General features: G+C 40.4%; 1 protein-coding gene across 1 annotated transcript in view; it reads left to right on the forward strand.

Annotated features, from left to right (window-relative positions):
- Nucleotides 1–20,764, forward strand: part of LOC311067767 (uncharacterized protein) — an 82,198-nt gene that overhangs the window by 34,370 nt on the left and 27,064 nt on the right. Inside the window, exons 7-10 of the mRNA XM_084089841.1 lie at nucleotides 6,096–6,182; nucleotides 9,550–9,642; nucleotides 9,828–9,899; nucleotides 16,596–16,709. Coding sequence (XP_083945967.1) covers nucleotides 6,096–6,182; nucleotides 9,550–9,642; nucleotides 9,828–9,899; nucleotides 16,596–16,709 — 366 coding nt within the window. The remainder of the gene's footprint in view (nucleotides 1–6,095; nucleotides 6,183–9,549; nucleotides 9,643–9,827; nucleotides 9,900–16,595; nucleotides 16,710–20,764) is intronic.

Below are 20,764 nucleotides of genomic sequence, written 5' to 3' on the forward strand. Positions count from 1 at the left end.
ATTACTAACAAACATATTCAATGTAAAATGCAAATCTTTTGCAATTAATTATGTATGAGTTAATGCAATTTGTATAAGTAATTTCATCAGCAACTACACAGATACTTTTTTTATAAAGCAGCATAACACCAATATTTTCTTGCTTTTCCTGGACTAAAGCACAGGTTCCCTTTCGTGGTCACTCCGAGTTACGTCGGATGACGACGATTGGGGTTTCGCCTAGAAGCCTATCACCTTCGAGTATATAAAACGAGCCAATGGCAATGAAATGCCATGGGTCTGCGGAATTTGCATAGCGTATCTCCGCCCACCGCAGGGGGTATATAAGGAAGTACGCTGCAACATGCAGATATGTTTTCGCTTCGGAGCCGAGAACTTCTCCACTCCACGCAAGCCAATTCTGAGTTATTCTTCTCATCCCTTCGAGACGAGCGAACTCTCCGGTGTTGATGTGACGGCGATTTCAGCGCTCAATGACGATTTCAGACTCAATGAGCTCACCAGAGCGAGAGTCCCCCTACCCACACCCCAATCTACTGACTCTCCGAGAGCTAGTACTTTGGCTGGTGGCCGGGGTGACCTGAGGGTGACTGTGTGGGACATACCGCCGACACGTCCACGGTCCACACGCCCCTCTTCAGCATCGGTACCCGCGAGTGTTCAAACTGAGACCGCTGGTCCCTCTACGGAGGCCCCGCGTGTTTCGTTTGAAGCTCCAGAGGAGGATGCAATGTCGATCGCTGCATCACAAGGTGGGCGTGAGTCCTCGGGAAGTGAGGATTCGGCTGTGTTGCCGCCCTCGGGCGCGCCAGCATTGCCCGAGTCTGATCCCGAGCTGACTGCCATGCTTTCCCGGGCAGCCGCGGCGGGAATTCCCCAATCCTGAGCCAACAGAGCCCGAGGGCCACAGTGCGCGCCACCCTCGGGTCCCGCCACTGCCGCCCTCCTCTGTTCCAGAGGTGTGGGATGACAGCACGCGCCGCCCACGGGCCACGCTCCTCTCATCCCCCTCTGTCGCCAGACCCCTGCCAGAGCACGCCCCCGTGGGACGCGCGCCCTCCCCTGGCCTCCTCTGGCAGGACGCGGTTAATGACCGTGCCCCCGCACAGGGCCGCTATGCCACCCTTGCCGGTGCCGGTCATTCCGCCTCGCTGCCCCACCGACGGTACGTCTGTGGTTCGTATGACCCCGCTGGTGCACTTTCTGGAGGCCTGGCTAGAGCTTCCCAGACTGTCCCGCTGGGTCGCGAGAACCATCAGGCTCGGCTACGCGATTCAGTTCGCGCGATCTCCTCCCCGCTTCAGGGGAGTCCGCTTCACTATGGTCGGTGGCAATGCCCCTGTCATGAGAGCGGAGGTCGCCACCCTACTGGCGAAGGGTGCGATCGAGATTGTCCCTCCAGCCGAGATGAAGTCCGGCTTCTACAGCCCTTACTTCATTGTACCCAAGAAGTCCGGTGGGTTACGGCCAATCCTCGACCTGCGCGTCTTGAACCGCTCCCTTCACAGGCTGCCGTTCAAGATGCTAACGGCCAAACACATCCTCCAGTGTGTGCGGCCACAGGATTGGTTTGCAGCGATCGACCTGAAGGACGCCTACTTCCATGTCTCCATTTTACCTCGACACAGACCGTTTCTACGGTTTGCTTTCGAGGGGCAGGCATACCAGTACGCGGTTCTCCCTTTCGGGCTAGCCCTGTCTCCTCGCGTCTTTACGAAGGTCGTCGAGGCAGCCCTTGTTCCCCTCCGGGAACACGGGGTTCGCATCCTGAACTATCTCGACGACTGGCTGATCCTAGCTCACTCTCGAGACCAGGTTTGCGAACACAGGGACCTAGTGCTCCGGCACCTAGCTCGTCTGGGCCTTCGGGTCAACTGGGAGAAGAGCAAACTCTGCCCCGTGCAGAGGATCTCTTTTCTCGGTATGGAGATCGACTCGGTCGCCATGTGCGCGCAGCTTACGAGCGAGCGCGCGCAGTCACTGCTGACTTGTCTTCGTCAGTTCGAGGGCAAGAGTGCGGTTCCACTGAAACTTTTTCAGAGGCTCCTGGGGCATATGGCATCCGCAGCCGCAGTAACGCCGCTCGGATTGCTTCATATGAGACCGCTTCAGCTTTGGCTTCGCGATCGAGTCCCGAGGTGGGCATGGCAACACGGCACGCTCCGAGTTCCAGTGACTCCAGCCTGCCGTCAGACCTTCACCCCGTGGACGAACCTCAGTTTTCTACGGGCCGGAGTGCCCTTAGAACGAGTCTCCCGGCATGTTGTTGTATCAACAGATGCCTCCACCACGGGCTGGGGCGCCATGTGCAATGGACATGCTGCCGCGGGCTCCTGGACAGGACCCCAGCGCCTTTGGCATGTCAATTGCCTCGAGTTGCTGGCTGTACGTCTCGCCCTGCACCGCTTCCATGCGCTGCTCAAGGGTCAGCACGTACTAGTCCGATCAGACAATACGGCGACAGTAGCGTACATCAACCATCAGGGTGGTTTACGCTCCCGCCGTATGTCGCAACTCGCTCGCCACCTCCTCATATGGAGTCAGAAGCATCTGAGGTCGCTTCGAGCCATTTATATCCCGGGAGACCTGAACCAGGCAGCCGACGAGCTGTCTCGGCTTCGGCCTCTCGCTGGAGAATGGAGACTCCATCCCCAGTCGGTCCAGCTGATTTGGGATCAGTTTGGGGACGCACAGGTAGACCTGTTTGCCTCCCGCGACTCGTCCCACTGCGACCTGTATTATTTTCTGACCGAGGGCACGCTCGGCACGGATGCACTGGCGCACAGCTGGCCGCGGGGCCTACGCAAGTATGCGTTTCCCCCAGTGAGCCTTCTTGCGCAGACCTTGCGCAAGATCAGGGAGGACGAGGAGCAGGTCATTTTGGTTGCAGGTCACAACCGGACCTGGTTCTCCGAACTAGTACTCCTCGCGACAGCACCTCCTTGGCCAATCCCTCTGAGGAAGGACCTCCTTTCTCAGGGACGGGGCACCCTTTGGCACCCTCGTCCCGATCTTTGGAACCTCCACGTGTGGCTCCTGGACGGGACGAGGCAGGTTTGAGTACCCTACCACCAGCGGTGGTGGCTACCATCACTTCCGCTAGAGCATCGTCCACGAGACATGCCTACGCGTTGAAGTGGAACCTCTTCGTCAACTGGTGTTCTTCTAAACATCAAGAACCCACGAAATGCCCGATCAGTGTTGTGCTTTCCTTCCTGCAAGAAGGGTTGGAGCGAAGGCTGTCTCCCTCCACCCTGAAAGTGTATGTTGCCGCCATTGCTGCACATCACGACGCAGTTGATGGTAAGTCTCTGGGAAAGCACGACCTGATCATCAGGTTCCTGAGGGGAGCGAGGAGACTGAATCCTCCTCGTCCTCCCCTCGTACCCTCTTGGGACCTCTCAGTGGTTCTAACTGCCCTGCAGAGTGCTCCATTTGAGCCTTTGCAATCAGTAGAGCTTAAGTTCCTGTCTATGAAGACAGCGTTCCTGGTTGCATTGGCCTCCATCAAGAGGGTAGGGGACCTGCAGGCATTTTCGGTTGACGAAGCGTGCCTGGAATTCGGGCCGGCTAACTCTCACGTGATCCTGAGACCCCGGCCTGGATACGTGCCCAAGGTTCCTACCACTCCCTTTCGAGACCAGGTGGTGAACCTGCAAGCGCTGCCCTTGGAGGAGGCAGACCCAGCCTTGGCACTGCTCTGCCCAGTACGCGCCCTTCGTGCTTACGTAGACAGAACGCGGTGTTTCAGGACCTCAGACCAGCTCTTTGTCTGTTATGGTGGGAAGCTGAAGGGAAAGGCTCTCTCAAAGCAAAGGTTATCTCACTGGATAGTGGATACCATTGCTTTGGCATACCAGCAGCAAGGTCGTCAATGCCCCCTTGGTGTGAAAGCCCACTCCACTCGTAGTGTGGCTTCCTCTTGGGCTCTAGCGCATGGCGCCTCGCTAACAGACATTTGTAGAGCTGCAGGCTGGGCGACACCAAACACATTCGCGAGATTCTATAATCTCCGAGTAGAGCCAGTTTCTTCCCATGTACTCGCTTCAACCAGCCGGTACTGGATTCTGCTCAGGTGTCTTCGCTTGCTCGCCATTCCTCTCCACGGACGGGATACGTGCGATTATCTTCTCAGGTGAGTCTGATAAGCTCTGAGTTTCCTCCAGCACTGGTTACGTCAACGCCTGAGTTATGCCAATCTGCCATAACGCAGCTTTTGCGCTTGACTAGGTGCCTCCATGTGCATGGTCCCCCCTTTGGGCGACCCCCACATGTGTATTCCACTGTAAGTCTCTTTTGAGCGTGTGTCTTTCCCTTGGCAAGCCACCTTGCCAACCCTGGGGTTTAAATATTCCACCTGCGGCTGGACACCTCAGTGATACTCCATATGCATCCCTCTGGATCATATGTGTCTCTCAAGTCCCCCCCTTCGGGTTGGGCATAATTGCATATTTCCTCTGAGATATGCTTCCCAGTGTACCTTGGTATTCCTGTGTTAAGTAGGACTCCTTCGTCCGTGCTAGTCTCACAACAGGGAGCTCAGACTTACGCAGGGCACTGGATGACAGCCGAAGTGGCGTGATTAGACTGGAACCCCAATCGTCGTCATCCGACGTAACTCGGAGTGACCACGAAAGGGAACGTCTCGGTTACGGATGTAACCCTCGTTCCCTGAGTAGGGAACGGAGACGTTACGTCTTCCTGCCACTTCCGCTGTTCGCTGAAAAACGCCTGGGTCCAGTTTCGACTCCTCAGCGAAGACATATCTGCATGTTGCAGCATACTTCCTTATATACCCCCTGCGGTGGGCGGAGATACGCTATGCAAATTCCGCAGACCCATGGCATTTCATTGCCATTGGCTCGTTTTATATACTCGAAGGTGATAGGCTTCTAGGCGAAACCCCAATCGCCGTCATCCGACGTAACGTCTCCGTTCCCTACTCAGGGAACGAGGGTTACATCCGTAACCGAGACGATCTACTCTTCAGCACAATGGTGACCCACGAAAAAGATGTTCATCAACAACGTCATAAAACATTCATTTATATTTTAATCATATGAAATTAAACCTTGTTTTGTCAAAAAAATGAGCTTTAATGTTCAAATTAAAACATGGAAGAAAAATTGTGAACATTCCTTAAAAAATAAAGTTTTGATAATTTATTATTGTTAGTATTATTACATTGAGAAATATCTAAATTATACTGTAGAAGTTATATCTTTCTGTCAAGTTATAACGGACTTTTATTTTGACGGGTTGCTGTGTCCTTTGAGTTTCTGTGTTTATGAATGGTGTTTCTCAAAAGGAAGTTAATCCTTTATAAACCAGTCCTTTTTTTTTTTTGATATAAACACAAAATAGCCACAAATATTATCAACATGTAAAACAAAAACCAGAACATACACCAGAGGAGAAAAGAAAAAAGAGGAAAAAAAAACCCCAGACAAAATGTACAATAATATGAAATAATAAGAATAAGAATACAAGAGAAGATAAGCAAATAAATATAGGAGATACAATCAATTAGAGCATGTTAAGATAAGAAAATGCGACAAAATTTAAAGGGGGATTTTGAAGAGAGCACGACAAGTCTACCAAGCGCGCATGACTATGTCACACATGTTTCCGCCCCCGCAGTCACGTCACGAAAATACTATTTAATATACGAAATTCATATATTATTACTATTTAATTTAATATAAGAAACTGCTAAGATACTTATTTCAGCTGGTCTAAATTAAGTAGGTTAGGCACACAAATTTGCCTATATAGAGTTCCCTTCTAGACACGAGCACATGCAGTGTGTGTGTGTGTGTGTGTGTGTGTGTGTAGTTGTGTGTGTGTTTGTGTGTGTGTGCGTGTGTGTGCGTGTGTGTTTCACAACTATGGGGCCCATCGTTAATAGCCTGCACTGCCCATCATTAAGAAGTTACGCCACTGATTGGAAGATAACTGAAAATTATTTGAAAAGTAAAGAAAATATTGTCTGTATTAAAAACCATTTTGGGCATTTATTATTTTAATTAGATAAATATGTTATTCTACCTTTTCTCATATGACTAAACTGAAGCTATTCTGTGTTTTCTCTCTAGATTCATTCTTCCGTCTTCATCTGTTTCTAGTCTTCTGTCCAAATATGATCATGTTCTTGGCTTTTGTCTTCTGGGGCGTTTCTGAAGGTGAGTGTTTCTAGTGATTATAATACATCTCAAAATTACACTATACCTAATTACAAGAACAAGTGCCCCCTTACACAGTGCATTCCTTACAGAAAGAAAATATATTTCCATATATTATGATCAAAATATTAAATAGATTCAATATTTTGAAAAATATGGAATAATATATTAGGTTAATATATTACAATATGTTGAATAATACAACAGGAATTTCCCCTTTTTCATATTGAAAAATGTGACAATATATTTACTGTTACACTAATGTGTATTAATGTTATTTTCATTCAATTGAGTTATATTTCTGCTACACAAAGTGTTGAAGTTGTGTTTACGAGCAGAGTTGTATAGTCCAGGGGTCAGAAAGTAGAAGTCCTGCCATAGTTTATTCCACCCATAAACTCAGTCAGCTGATTTCACTAATTAGTTCTCTCTCCTGTGACCTGTCTGAATTAGCAAATCCAGGTGATTGGAACAAAATACTGAGGAGGACTTTTACTTTCTGAACTTGGACTTTACACCTCTGCATAGCAATGCCACATGTCAGCCAAGAGCAGAGGTGTAAAGTCCAAGTTCAGAAAGTAAAAGTCCTCCTCAGTATTTTGTTCCAATCACCTGGATTTGCTAATTCAGACAGGAGAGAGAACTAATTAGTGAAATCAGCTGACTGAGTTCATGGGTGGAATAAACTATGGCAGGACTTCTACTTTCTGACCCCTGGACTATACAACTCTTTTTACGAGGAGAGTTAAGTTGGTATTACTTAAAGGCAAAGGTGGGAAATCCAGGGGTCAAAGAGTAAAAGTCCTGCCATATGTTCATTCCACCCATAAACTCAGTCAGCTGATTTCACTAATTAGTTCTCTCTCCTGTCTGAATTAGCAAATCCAGGTGATTGGAACAAAATACTGAGGAGGACTTTTACTTTCTTTTACCACATGTCAGCCAAGAGCAAAGAAATAAACCAGAACTTATCGTAGCCAAAAGATCTGTGTATATTAAATATAGAGTAATTTCAGCCACAGCCTTAGATGAAATCAACTGAATATAAAAAAGACATTAAATCTGTGAAGATCTCAGCAGAGGAGGCTTAAACAACTCCACAAACAGCATTACCAGCTTAATTTATTACTAACCAGACTGACTTTATTTCTGTCAGACGTCTACAAAAGTTTTTTATTGAGAATTAACAGAGGTTTAACTCTAATGTGTTTCATTTCACCATAACAGTGATTAGTGTTTCCATTAGTTGGGCTCTTAACTCTTATATCTTTTGTCTTTTTAGGTCGTTGTGACAGTGTGTTTGTTAAACATTTGCAGCAGCAAAGAAAGCTAAAGTGAAATGAGATCAGGTGATGATGGTTACCTGGTGATTGTTTTATAATCATCATGAAATAGTCTGATTTACTGAGGTATTTTAATCTAACAAATATGTTGTCACATTAAAGTGATAGTTCGCCCAAAAATGATATTTAAGCCATGATTTACTCACCCTCAAGCCGTTCGAGATGCATATGTCAATCTTTTTTCAGACTAACACATTTTCAGTTATTTTAGAAAATGTCTTAGATCTTTCAGTGGTTATAATGTGAAGCAATGGGGTCCAGCTGCTTCAAGTCCGAAAATGTGCATGCATCCTTCACAAAAGTAATTCATCCGGCTCCAGGGGGATAAACGAAGGCCTTCTGAGGGTAATCCGTGCGGTTTTGTCATAAAAATATACAAACGAAAATAACTGGCTTCCGGTAGCGGTCGACGCGCGTTCATGGAGATGGATGCTGGCGTATGACGTAGGACGTAGCGTAGGAAGCATTGTGACGTAGAACAAACATGACAGCGCAGTCAGAGAGCAGAGCAAAACAAAACCGCACGGATTACCCTCAGAAGGCCTTCGTTTATCCCCCTGGAGCCGGATGGATTACTTTTGTGAAGGATGCATGCACATTTTCGGACTTGAAGCAGCTGGAGCCCATTGCTTCACATTTTAACCACTGAAAGATCTAAGACATTTTCTAAAATAACTGAAAATGTGTTAGTCTGAAAAAAGATTGACATATGCATCTCGAACGGCTTGAGGGTGAGTAAATCATGGCTTAAATATCATTTTTGGGCGAACTATCACTTTAATATTTTTTTCACAACACTATCCCTGTGTTACTGCAGCACGAGAACCAGCAATATTATAACAAGTTAGAAGACATGAGCACAAAAAAGTCAGTTTAAAATGACACACACAGACATCAACAATCAGTGTATGAATCTCAACAATGGTGACAATCAAAAGTACTTTGCTGCAATGCATGCTGGGTACAAGCATAGTACAAAACTCCCAGCATGCATTGCAACATGAATAAATTATGCAGCTGAATTGTCCTATTATTTAGTTTGATTGCTGGATCTCATGCTGCAGAAACAAAGGGTTTGTGATGTGAATATATTAGTGGAACAACATAATTGTTAGATTATAAAAACCTCAGTGAATCAGTCTGTTTCATGATGATTATAAAACCATCAACAGGAAATCGTTATCACCTGATTTCATTTCACTTTAGCTTTCTTTGCTGCTGCAAATGTGTTTGATAAACACACTGTCACAACGGCCGAAAAAGTAGACATATATAATAAAAATTAAGAGCTCAACTAATGGAAACACTAATCACTGTTATGGTGACTTCAAATTAAACACATTAGCATTACACCTCTGTTAATTCTCAATAAAAACTTCTGTAGACATCTGACAGAAATAAAGTGGCATTGCTATGGCCTGCTTTCGGCCCAGATCTGGCAAACAATAGCGGTCCCCCCAAGTGCCATCATTCCACGCTGCATGTGGGCCAGATCAGTATTCCACAAGCACCAGATGTGAGCCGGATCTGGGCCAAAACAATGTTGCTATCTGGGAAAGGACATGGTTGGCTTGCTGCGGTAGTCAGTTACATTACAGTACATCAGATTTCACTTATCACTTGAATATAATAAGAAGAGATGACTGAAAAGTTAGCTTGCATTCAAAAGCAATTTCAATACCCCACATATTGATAGTGTCTCCCTGATGCCTATAAATTATATACAATATAATTACCCAACTACATTGCGAGAGAACACAAAAGCATTGAAATAATATTTTTCCATCTCATATTTTTCACCATGTCCATTTAGGGGCTCTATAGTAATAATGCATTGTTCCTTTCCAAACATAGTATTCTGATTCGTGCACATCCCTATTAAATGTTTTATTTACATTTATTTACATTTTTTAATTACTCAGATCCAATTTCACCTTGAGAATAGCCAAAGAAGCTGGTATAGCGTTTTTTTGTTTTTTTTTACCTTTGACCTTTTTAATGATTTATATCTGGTTTTGTTTCAGGATCTCTGAATGAGACAATATCTTGTTGTGCTCTTTATTTTCTGAGACCTCTTGTGTTGCTTTGGGCAGCTCCATATGTTAATAACTTTGGAGGTATGATTCATTTTATCAGTTTATTAGAGGAGATAAGAAATGTATATGTTCAAATTTTATATAATCTTTGTTAGTGATTTAACTAGAGAAAGTTAAATAAAAATTTGAGTAAGTGTTTTATGTGATGTATCTTTTTCTGTTTGTTGTTTATGATATTGTGATTAATTATCTTTTCTGTTTTACAGTCTTTAAAAAATGGATTATGGAATTCAGTTATATTGCAGAATATATTGTTTTCTCGATTGTTGTTAATTCAGGTATATTATGTCAATCAACTGTTATTATCATGAACACATTGAAGTGCACATTAACAGATGAGCAAAAATTTGTGATTGTGAGATTTTAAATGTAATATTCTGAATTAGGGATGTCCCAATCAAATTTGTTCTGCCCCCAATCCGAGTCATTAAATATTGAGAATCTGCTGATACTGAGTCTCCATCTGATACTTCCTAGTTCTTGGTGCACACTTCTAGTACTATCAAGTAGTGTAGCAGTGTTAACTCTGGCAGGTCATGTTAGTCAAAATCGTTTCAGCTGACTCTTAGCTGATCCACGTGTAGGAATACGACGCCTATAACAGCATCCATAAGCTCCTTCAGTATTATCTGCAGCTATGCCGTTACTCAGGAGCTAATTAAATGGCAAATTCGGCAGACAAAACCTAACTAGGAATTGTGCAATCAGGAATTTAGGGGAATTAATTCCCCTCAGAATCAAGTTTGTGATATTGAGCACGCGAATTCACAGCATTGATCATAAGCTGCCTGGTTTGGAAGTGACCTGAGTACGCATTGCTTCTCGCATCACTGTGTTATTGACATGGACTCGCTGAAGTTATGCTAATGTGAAAGACTCCTCGCGTGAAGAAGGATATAAGAAAGGAGATCAAACATCCACGTTACAGCTGGCTATATTTCACTCGTCATTCATCTTTGAATGTCTTCATGAAGCTAAGCTAAGTTCCTTTTTAATGCTCATTGCTTAAAAACTATAAGGTTATTAGCAACATGCACGTTGCTAAGTCTATCCATGTTGTCTAGCAAAATCTCCAGTGTTAAATTAACACTGCTCAGCGTTTATATAATCCACACTCTCAAAGTGTTATAAGTAACATTGAAGCAGTGTTGAAGTTAATGAGATAATTGAGTGATGATTGAGCATTATTGAAGATACCTGATGTTAACAAGCAGAATCACTGAAGGAGAAAATCAAAAAAATTAAGTCACCATTATGGAGATCGGTGTCTCATTTAGTTGGACTCTTGACCCTTATATTTTTTAACTTTAGATTCAGCTATAACTGCCAGATGATCAAAGAGAAAAAGTGATCTGATGGTGTTATGTTATAACAATAATTTTCACCTGAATCTCTGCACTCATTTAGAGCCTAATCTCTGAATTAGGTTTATTATATTGATTATAACAGCACTGTTCTTGCATAGCATAATATATTTTGTAGCACTTTCAATGTAAATTAATGGATTTTTTAAAGTTGTTCTGAAACCAAAAGCTGTGAATCTCAACGATGGTTACAAATATAAAGCATGTTGCAGTGCATTACCACCAATCAAAGCTCATTCATGGCTCCCATCATGCATTACTGCATGAATAAATAATGAGGTTAAATTTTCTTGTTAATTTCCCTTTATTCGTACTATTTTATTTTATTTCTGCTGTTTTTATGTGACTTTTTAGTCGCTTGTTTTCTAATGTTCAGAGTTGATCTGTTTATCTGAATATTATCACCACTGCTGAGAATCATACACTGATTCTTGATGTCTGTGTGTGCCTAAATAAGGGTTTTTTTTTTTTTGTATTAGAATAACTTTAGAAATCTTTTGGATTACATTGAAAATGCTAAAATCAATATACTGTACAAGGCCAGTGCTGCTCTAATCAATAAATGAAATCTAACTTTATTTTAGGCTTTAGATTAGGCTCTAAATGAGTTCAGTGATTCAGGTCAAAAAATGGATATGTTAAAACATAACAAACACCACCAAATCACATTTTCTCTTTATTCATCTGGCAGTTATAACTCAGATACAGCAGCCAGTAATCAGTGTTTGCTTTAATTAGACTTTTTACTTTTTCTCTGGCTGTTCCAAATTTGTATGTATATATTAGTTATTAAAAAAGAAGATATGATCTGGTCATAATGATAATGTCATCATCAAAACATCCATTATGTAATGACCTGATTGAATGATGCACAGCAGAAATCCCCAGAATTAAATTAACTCTGCTCAGAGTACATTTGGTCCCTCTCTACTAGGGCTGGGCGATTTAAATCGCGATATTGTTATGCGCATCTCGTCAGTAAAGCCGGTTCCTTGATTAGTAGTAAATCACCATCACCTGCTTTCAGATGGAGTGGCATTTAGGGCTGATGAGATAATTAAGTGATTAATTTACTGATGATTGAGCAATTATTGAAGACACCTGATGTTAACAAGCAGAATCACTGAAGGAGAAAATCACAAATTGTAAGTTACCATTAAGGTGATGGGTGTTTGCTTTAGTTGGGCTCTAGACCATTATATGTTTACTTTAATATTTACTGTTGTTTGTCTGCTGTTATTGATTTATAACAGTCAAATGAACAAAGTAAAATGTTATCTTATAGTGTTGGTTATGTTTTGACATAACCATGTTGTGATTTGAAAAAGGAAACTTATTGAGATAGTTTGGTTTAACTTGTTAGCAGCAGTTTTGTGATTCTTCAGCCTATGATTATCAGTACTTTACTTATAATTCAAAATATTGGTCTGATCAAATGTCTTTCAAATAAATTCATTTAAAACACAGACATCAATATTCAGCCTGTGAATCTCAACAATGGTGACAATAATAAAGCATGTTGCAGTGGCTGCCACCAATCACAACTCATTAATGGCTCCCATCATGCATTGCGGTATGAATAAATTATGATCTGAATTGTCTATGTAATTTACTTTTCCTAATTGAATATTCTGCTCGTCACCATTGTTGAGATGCATTGACTGAATCTTGTTGTCTGTGTGTGCCTAAAAGAAAGATTTTTTTTAAAAAACAACTTTTAAGAAATCCTTTATATTATATCAAAAGTTCTGGGCATTTATGCAGATTCACAGTTATGCTGTAATCAACAACACAAATCGAAGTCAGAAAGAAGGATCTTAATGAGTTCAGTGATCAAGTTCAAATGATGAATGTCATAATATAACCAACACCATCAAATCACTTTTTTTTCTTTGTTCATCTGGCGGTTATAACTAAGAGTACAACAGCCAAACAAAATCTAAAGTAAATCATCGCCATAACGGTGGCTTACAATTTGAGATTTTCTCCTTCAGTGATTCTGCTTGTTAACATCAGGTGTCTTCAATAATGATCAATCATCACTAAATTAATCACTTAATTATCTCATTAACTTCAACACTCTTGAGTGTTCATATACACTCCCAGGAGTGTTAAATTAACACTGGAGTTTTTGCTGTGTACAAAGAGCCGTAGTTAACTGACAAGCTGAGCCATATCGCATTAATTATCGCTGGCGATACGTCTGCGATATTGATGCGATATGGCTCAGCTTGTCAGTTAACTACGGCTCTTTGTAGTAAATGCCACTCCATCTGAAAGCAGGTGATGGCGATTTACTACTAATCAAGGAACCGGCTTTACTGACGAGATGCACATAACAATATCGTGCGATATATCGCCCAGCCCTAACTACAACTGACTTCCAGACACAGCCTTAGATGAAATCAACTGAAGACAAAATACATTACATATCTGAAAATCTCAGCAGAGGAGGGTTAAACAACTCCACAAACAGCATTACCAGCTTCACTTATCACTAACCAGATTGACTTTATTTCTGATGTCAGCATTATGGTGATTAGTGTTTCCTTTAGTTGGGCAGTTTGAATCTTAGCTTGTTGTTGTGTGTTTGTAACATTTTTTACCAAAACACATAATTTATTGCAAAGAAAGACAGAAACAAATATGATCAGGTGATATAGTTTTCAACAACATTAAGTAGAATGGTTCACTAATTTCATCACTGACCAAAAGTTGTTATTTGATGTTAATATATTATATTCACTAACAATACTCTCTTGCCACAGATCAGACATTCTGAATTTTGACTTTTAAATACATTGTGGGAATTTTATTTTTTAGACAAACAGACATCAAGAATCAGCATATGAATCTCAACAATTATGACATTTTTCATGGCACAATGTAGTTTTAGCTTTTGTATTATTGTGGCATGAAGCATGTCACCATTGTTGAGATTCATATGCTGATTCTTGATGTCCGTGACTAAGAATATTTTTTGAAACTCAGACAGATTTATATTATTGAAATCTATATCACCTGATTATCTTTGTTTCTGTCTTTCTTTGCCACAAATAATGTGTTTTGGCCAAGAGTCAAACTGCCCAACTTAAAGGGGGGGTGAAATGCTCATTTTCACTCAATCTCCTGTTAATCTTGAGTACCTATAGAGTAGTATTGCATCCTTCATATCTCCAAAAAGTCTTTAGTTTTATTATATTTATAAAAGAAAGATAGGCTGTACCGAGTCTTTCCGGAAAAAAACGAGCGGCTGGAGGCGGGCCGTGTGGGCGGTGGCCTAAAGCTGTGCTAACGCGCCGATAGCTAACAACAACACACAGACATTTGAAGCAGTTTTACTCACCGCCTGCGACCGCGAACCTTTATCGTTGTGACTGCTCCATCCTTAAGCATTAGACGATCTGCAAATCCGTCGATCTGGGCTTTGTTTATAAAACAATCATTGTCGAAATGCAGGGAACAAACAGTCTTACACAGCTCCGTTGATGATGCTCTGAAAAAACAAACTCCATCCACTGGTCCCTTAACGCTGGGTTCTTTGGGAATCTGTGCAGGGTTGTCTTGCCCTGGCAACCAAAAACACACTTCTTTAGTGACATTGACTTCCCAAATTAAGCCGAGCAGAGCGCTTTGATGAGGTACTGCTGCTTTCACTCTCTTGCACTGGTCTACGAGTGCGCGCGCGCGCCCGCGGTCTTCCTAAGTGCCCTTAGGACCCATATAAGGAAATTCCGCCCCAACTGACGTCACACAGACCCATACTCGAAAAAAACTTTCCGAAACTTGTGACAAACTTGAAAGACAATTTTTGGCACAGAAATACTCCTTCAAACGTACAATTAAATTTTTGAAACTTTGTCCATGTTTAGCATGGGAATCCAACTCTTTAACAGTGTAAAAAACTCAGTATGCATGAAATAGCATTTCACCCCCCCTTTAAGGAAACACTAATCACCATAATGGTGACCAAACATTTTCAATAAATCGTCAACATCTAAACCTCTGCTAGTTCTCAACAGAGGTGTAAAGTTCAGGGGTCAGAAAGTAAAGTGTTGTTTGTGGAGTTGTTTAATCCTCCTCTGCTGAGATCTTCAAAGATTTAATGTCTTCTTTTGTCTTCAGTTGATTTCTTCTAAGGCTGTGGCTGGAAGTCAGTTGTATTTCTTGTGTTTCTTTTTTTTATGTTCTTTTTGTTTTACTTTCCTTCAGTTATTCTGCTTGTTGACAGCAGGTGTTCATCATAAATGCTCAAATATCACTTTTTCAAATTAATCACTTAAGTATCTCATTAACTTTAACACTGATTCTGAGTTATTTTAACTCTCTGTGGCCTTGTCCACACGGACACAGGTATTTTTATAACCGTGACTTTTTTTACGCGGTTCGGCCGTTTGTCCACACGGAAACGCAGTATCAGGTCACTGAAACCGAACATTTTTGAAAACCCCTGCCAGGGTGAGGATTTTCAGAAACGCTGGTTGCAGTGTTGTCATGTAGACACTAAAACCGGGGTTTTTGCTTCTGATTCTGGCTTCTGATTGGCCAACGTGGCTTTACAATTAGGGTTATATTACCGCCTGCTGGTGTGGCATGCTCTTGACAGCACTTTTTTGCGTTTTCATGTAGGCAGAGATTTATTTTAAACTGAGCATGTGTGGACGGGATTTTTTTTTAAACGCAGGAAGAAAAACTCTGGTTATAAAAATACCTGTGTCCGTGTGGACTAGGCCTGTAGAGCAGAGGTGGGTAATCCAGGGGTCAAAGAGTAAAAGTCCTGCCATATGTTTATTCCACCCATGAACTCAGTCAGCTGATTTCACTAATTAGTTCTATCTCCTGTCTGAATTAGCAAATCCAGGTGATTGGAACAAAATACTGAGGAGGACTTTTTCTGAACCTGGACTTTATACCTTTGCATAGCAATGCCACATGTCAGCCAAGAGCAAAGAAATAAACCAGAACTGGACCTGTTCTATATCTGTATCTGAGCCCAAAAATCTGTGTAATCAATCATCTGCATGACATTTAAGAGAGATCTGGGGCGAGGCAAGTGCGCTAAATGCGCTAATACGTTTTTAAAGCATTATTTTTCATCGTAATTAAACTAATTACAGTGTTAAATCGACAGCCCAAAAGTGCCCAACAAAGAAATCTTGAATGTGCGTGTAGCGCAACAGAACAGACCTCATTGCTCTTGCGTCACGCACGCACATTTGATCTTCTTTTCCTTTTAATAGTGGTTGGCAAACCCACTTGAAAGTGCATTCCGCAACTACACGACACCTGCGTGATAGCTGACGTAAAATAAAGGATCGGGTTCAGGATATGATCAGTTAAAAAAAAAATCATAATTGATCCTTGAGATCTGCTCAGGCATCCCTATTCTGAATATATTTTGCAGCAAATAAACATAACATTAATAACAACATATGCTGAAACATTCAGCAGCTCTACATTAAATGATTTAGGTTAGTTTGACAGATCATATGTGTTTAGTGCTGAATCTCTGTGAATTGCAAGAACTGTGCTGTTCCCTGACCTTTATTTATATTTTGACTGTATACTTCTATTTGATAATACTTGCTTTTATATTTTCCTTTCTTACAGCTCTTTTTGTAAATGCTTGGAAAAAAGTTCTGAATAATGCAGAATTTGATAAAGTCTTAATAATATCCCTGTTTGCAATAGTGTTTCTGTGCAGCCTCTGCAAAATCATTTACCGTAAGTATTTCAGTGTGAATTATTCCTATAATTCATCAGGCTAGCAGTGACAGTGAGTGAATTAGATCAAACTGTCGTAATCAAATTGTCTGCTAAATGGTCCAAAAAAATAGTCACGCTTGTACTCCTTGTGGTAAAAAATGACCACAATTGGAAATGTATGGGAAATTGCGGTAACAGTGGAATTGTCTGGTACTGCACCCAAACAAAATCTATTAAAGGGTTAGTTCACCTAAAAATGAAAATTAGCCAATGATTTACTCACCCTCAAGCTAGGTGTATATGAAATTCTTCTTTTAGACGAATACAATCAGAGTTATATTTAAAAATGTCCTGGCTCTTCCAAGCTTTATAATGGCAGTCAATGGCTGGAGAAAATTTGAAGCCCAAAAAAGTGCATCCATCCATGCTAAAAAGAAATACTCCACATGGCTCCGGGGGGTTAATAAAGGCCTTCTGAAGCAAAGCAATGGGTTTTTGTGAGAAAAATACCCATATTTATAACTTTATAATCTAAAATAACTTGCTTCCGCCATACTATGCAAGTCGACTTGCACCACAAGAGTAAGCCGTGAGGCATGTATAATGTAGGTTGTAGGAGTATTGTAAGCTTAGATGCCTCTTGCGATTTAAACAAATATGGCTTTGCAACAAACTGAAGCTACTCTTCTATTATACAGTGTTATGCATAAGTTTAGACACCCATGTTAAAGTTGACTAAAAAGAGGAATAAAAAATCATCTTTTGGAAATTGAACTTAATGCCTTAATTAAAAAAATTAGGAAAAATCCAACCTTTAAGGACACCAATTTTCTTTGTGAATGAATAATGTATCGTAAATAAATAAATGTTCTTCCTTCCTATCATCACATAGCCTTCACCATACCTAGAGATTGGCATGGTTTTATTTCAGTTAGCCTAATAGCTGGTTTGATTTGCATTGAGAGATGATCTTATGGAAAGTACTCCATGCCAATCTCTAGGTTTGGTGAAGGCTATGTGATGATGTGGGGCTATTTTAATTCCAAAGGCCAAGGGAACTTTATCAGGATGCATAGTATCCTGGATCCATGAAGTAACTGGCCTTTAAAAATAAAAATGTGCCTGCCTCTATGGGAATTTAACATAGGGGTGTCCAAACTTATGCACCCTGTATTTTAAGGAAGAACATTTATTTATTTACGATACATTATTCATTCACAAAGAAAATTGGTGTCCTTAAAGTTTGGATTTTTAAAAAAAAATTGTAATTAAGGCATTAAGTTCAATTTCTATAAGATGATTTTTTATTCCTCTTTTTAGTCAACTTTAGCATGGGTTTCTAAACTTATGCATAGCACTGTATATATAGAAATCCTCCGACATTTCTCTTCAAAATGGCTGAAATTCAAATTAATTCAAAATTCTGAATTCAAAATTTGCAACCGGTGTTTTGTTTTGCTCCATACTCTGAGCTTCCGCGTTCGTCATTACGTTGTGCGTCGGGTCAGGGTTTAGTCCTCCACCATAAATCGATATGTATGGCCGTCTGTTGGAAGCTAGTGATTATAGTTTATAAAGTTTTAAATATGGGTATTTTCCTTACACAAACACATGGCTTAACTTCAGAAGACCATATTTAAACCCCCTGTAGCCATATGGATTACTTTTATAATAGATGGATGCACTTTTTGGTCTTCAAATTTCAGTTATACTTTGCAGCCATTCACTGCCATTATAAAGCTTGGAGGAGACAGGGTCCGTGTAACGCTTCACAATTCAGTTTTCAGACCATACAATGCAAATGCAAAAATGCAAAATTGAAACCAGACATTAATTTTTCTTGTTTTTCCAGTACATTATCAATGGATATTTGCCTTTTTCTCCCCTTTTTCAATTTTACTTTTGCTAAATTGTGACTTCAGAAACAAACATTCGAATAAATGAAATCTAACCGATTTTCTATTTTCCATTTTTCGTCTTGTAATTTGCGCCGTGGGCGGTACCATTAGCATGGGGGTGTGGCCGTGGACTAACTTTACTATCATTTCTTTGATGTAACTGCTTTATTTACACTGCATGCACGTTTGAGGAGAAGTTTAAAAGACGGAACACAGGACGACATTTTTCACCCGAAGTGCCATCATTATTATTATTCTGTGCTAAATTATAAGGCAGTCGGACCGACCATCGGGAGCAGCCGGAAAAAAAGTGAAATCCCGGTGGCCTGGGTATGATTTGGCACATTGCCCTTGTTTGTATTTACCTATTCATTCTTACTTTATTTTATTAATATATAATATAATATAATATAATATAATATAATATAATATAATATAATATAATATAATATAATATAATATAATATAATATAATATAATATACATTTTACATGGTACAGTAGCCTAGGCAGCCACAACCATGAGATCCCAGGCAGTTCATTTTCAGTGCAGCAGAACGGGGGTGGCAGCGCTTTTCAAGATCCTTCACGGGAATCTAGAATAACGATAAAAATTATAGCTAGCCTACTAAGCAAAAATATAGAAAAAATAAGCATATTTTCCCCCCCAATTTTTAAAAGGTTTTTAGCTCTCGTTTGTAGGCTAATACAATATTTAATGTCTATAGTGCTGATTCATTATCGAATGGCGAATTTAATGTGCTCGAATAAATAAATAAAAAACAAGCTGGGCAATGTGCCAAACGTAGCAAGGTATTTCTGTTTATTTATTGAAAATAAATAAATATTATTGCTCTTGATTTGCAGCACCATAGTTAACTATAGCCTACACTGTAAAAAATTTACTGTAGAATTTACAGCAACTTACTGGCAATTTTGGTTGCCAGTAAGCCTGTACATTTTACAAGAGTACTGTAAATCATAAACTACAATTATACTGTAAATTTATACAGCACACCTGTAAAAGCAGCAAAACAAGTTCAAAACAACATCTTTACAGTATGTTACTGTTATTAATAATATACTGAATTAAAACCTGAGATAACTCACTTCATTTGAGGAAATTGGTCAATTGCCATTAAATATTTATACTGTGAGATTATTTCATTTGAATCCATTAAGAAAAAGACGTCATCAATGCATCAACAACTACAGTCACTGCCTTTAAATAAAGCAACATGCAGCATAACATCAGTGTTTGTCTGCTCATCCTGGACTGAAGCTCAGGCTCTACTCTTCAACACAATGGTGACACACAAAACTCAACAGAAACCCTTTAAATCCCAGCAGATCATTAAACACTAACTGGTGTTAGTATATGCTCCACTATAGCATTATGTGCAAAAACACATAAAATCACACAAAGCAAATCACAGAATTGTACTTTTTGTTTAGTAAATTTGACTGTGAGATTTTACTGTAAACAACTGACTTAAGCCACAGCTTTAGATGAAATCAACCGAAGAGTGATAATCATAATCAGACTTAATGAGAAATAACTGAGGTTTAGATGTTGATGATGTATTGACAATATTTCATTTGAAGTTACCATGATCGTGATTAGTGCTTTCTTTAGTTGGGCTCTTGACTCTTTATTTCTTTAACAATTGTTTTTCTTGAGCTGCTATAACCATGTCTTTGTAAGACAAACTTGTTATGGCAAAAAAAGCCAAAGAAAAACATACTGTGGTGTTGATATGTTGATATTGCTGTATTGATGATGTGGTATCAATATCTAGTTGATGATTAGCTAATGTTGACCAGAGTCTATTCTCTAATTATTAAAAAATTGGTTGTAATAGTCATACGATACTACAGCATGATGTCATGCGATCAGGTAATTTGTGTTTTACATATTTACAAATCACAAAACTTTTTTGTTTACAGGAACACACACATATATCAAGAATCAGCATATGAACCTCAACAATGGTGACAGACAAAATATTCAGATAAACAGATAAACTCTGAACATCACAAATCAAGCTACTAAAAAGTCACATCAAAAACAACAACAAAAATAAAAGCACATGGTAAGAATAAAATAAAATAATACAATTCAGCTACGTAATTTATGCATGCAGCAATGCATTCTGGGAATTATGTACTATGGTGG

Source organism: Abramis brama (genome assembly GCF_963993115.1).
Source record: "Abramis brama genome assembly, chromosome: 1".
In the NCBI taxonomy this organism is placed as follows: domain Eukaryota; kingdom Metazoa; phylum Chordata; class Actinopteri; order Cypriniformes; family Leuciscidae; genus Abramis; species Abramis brama.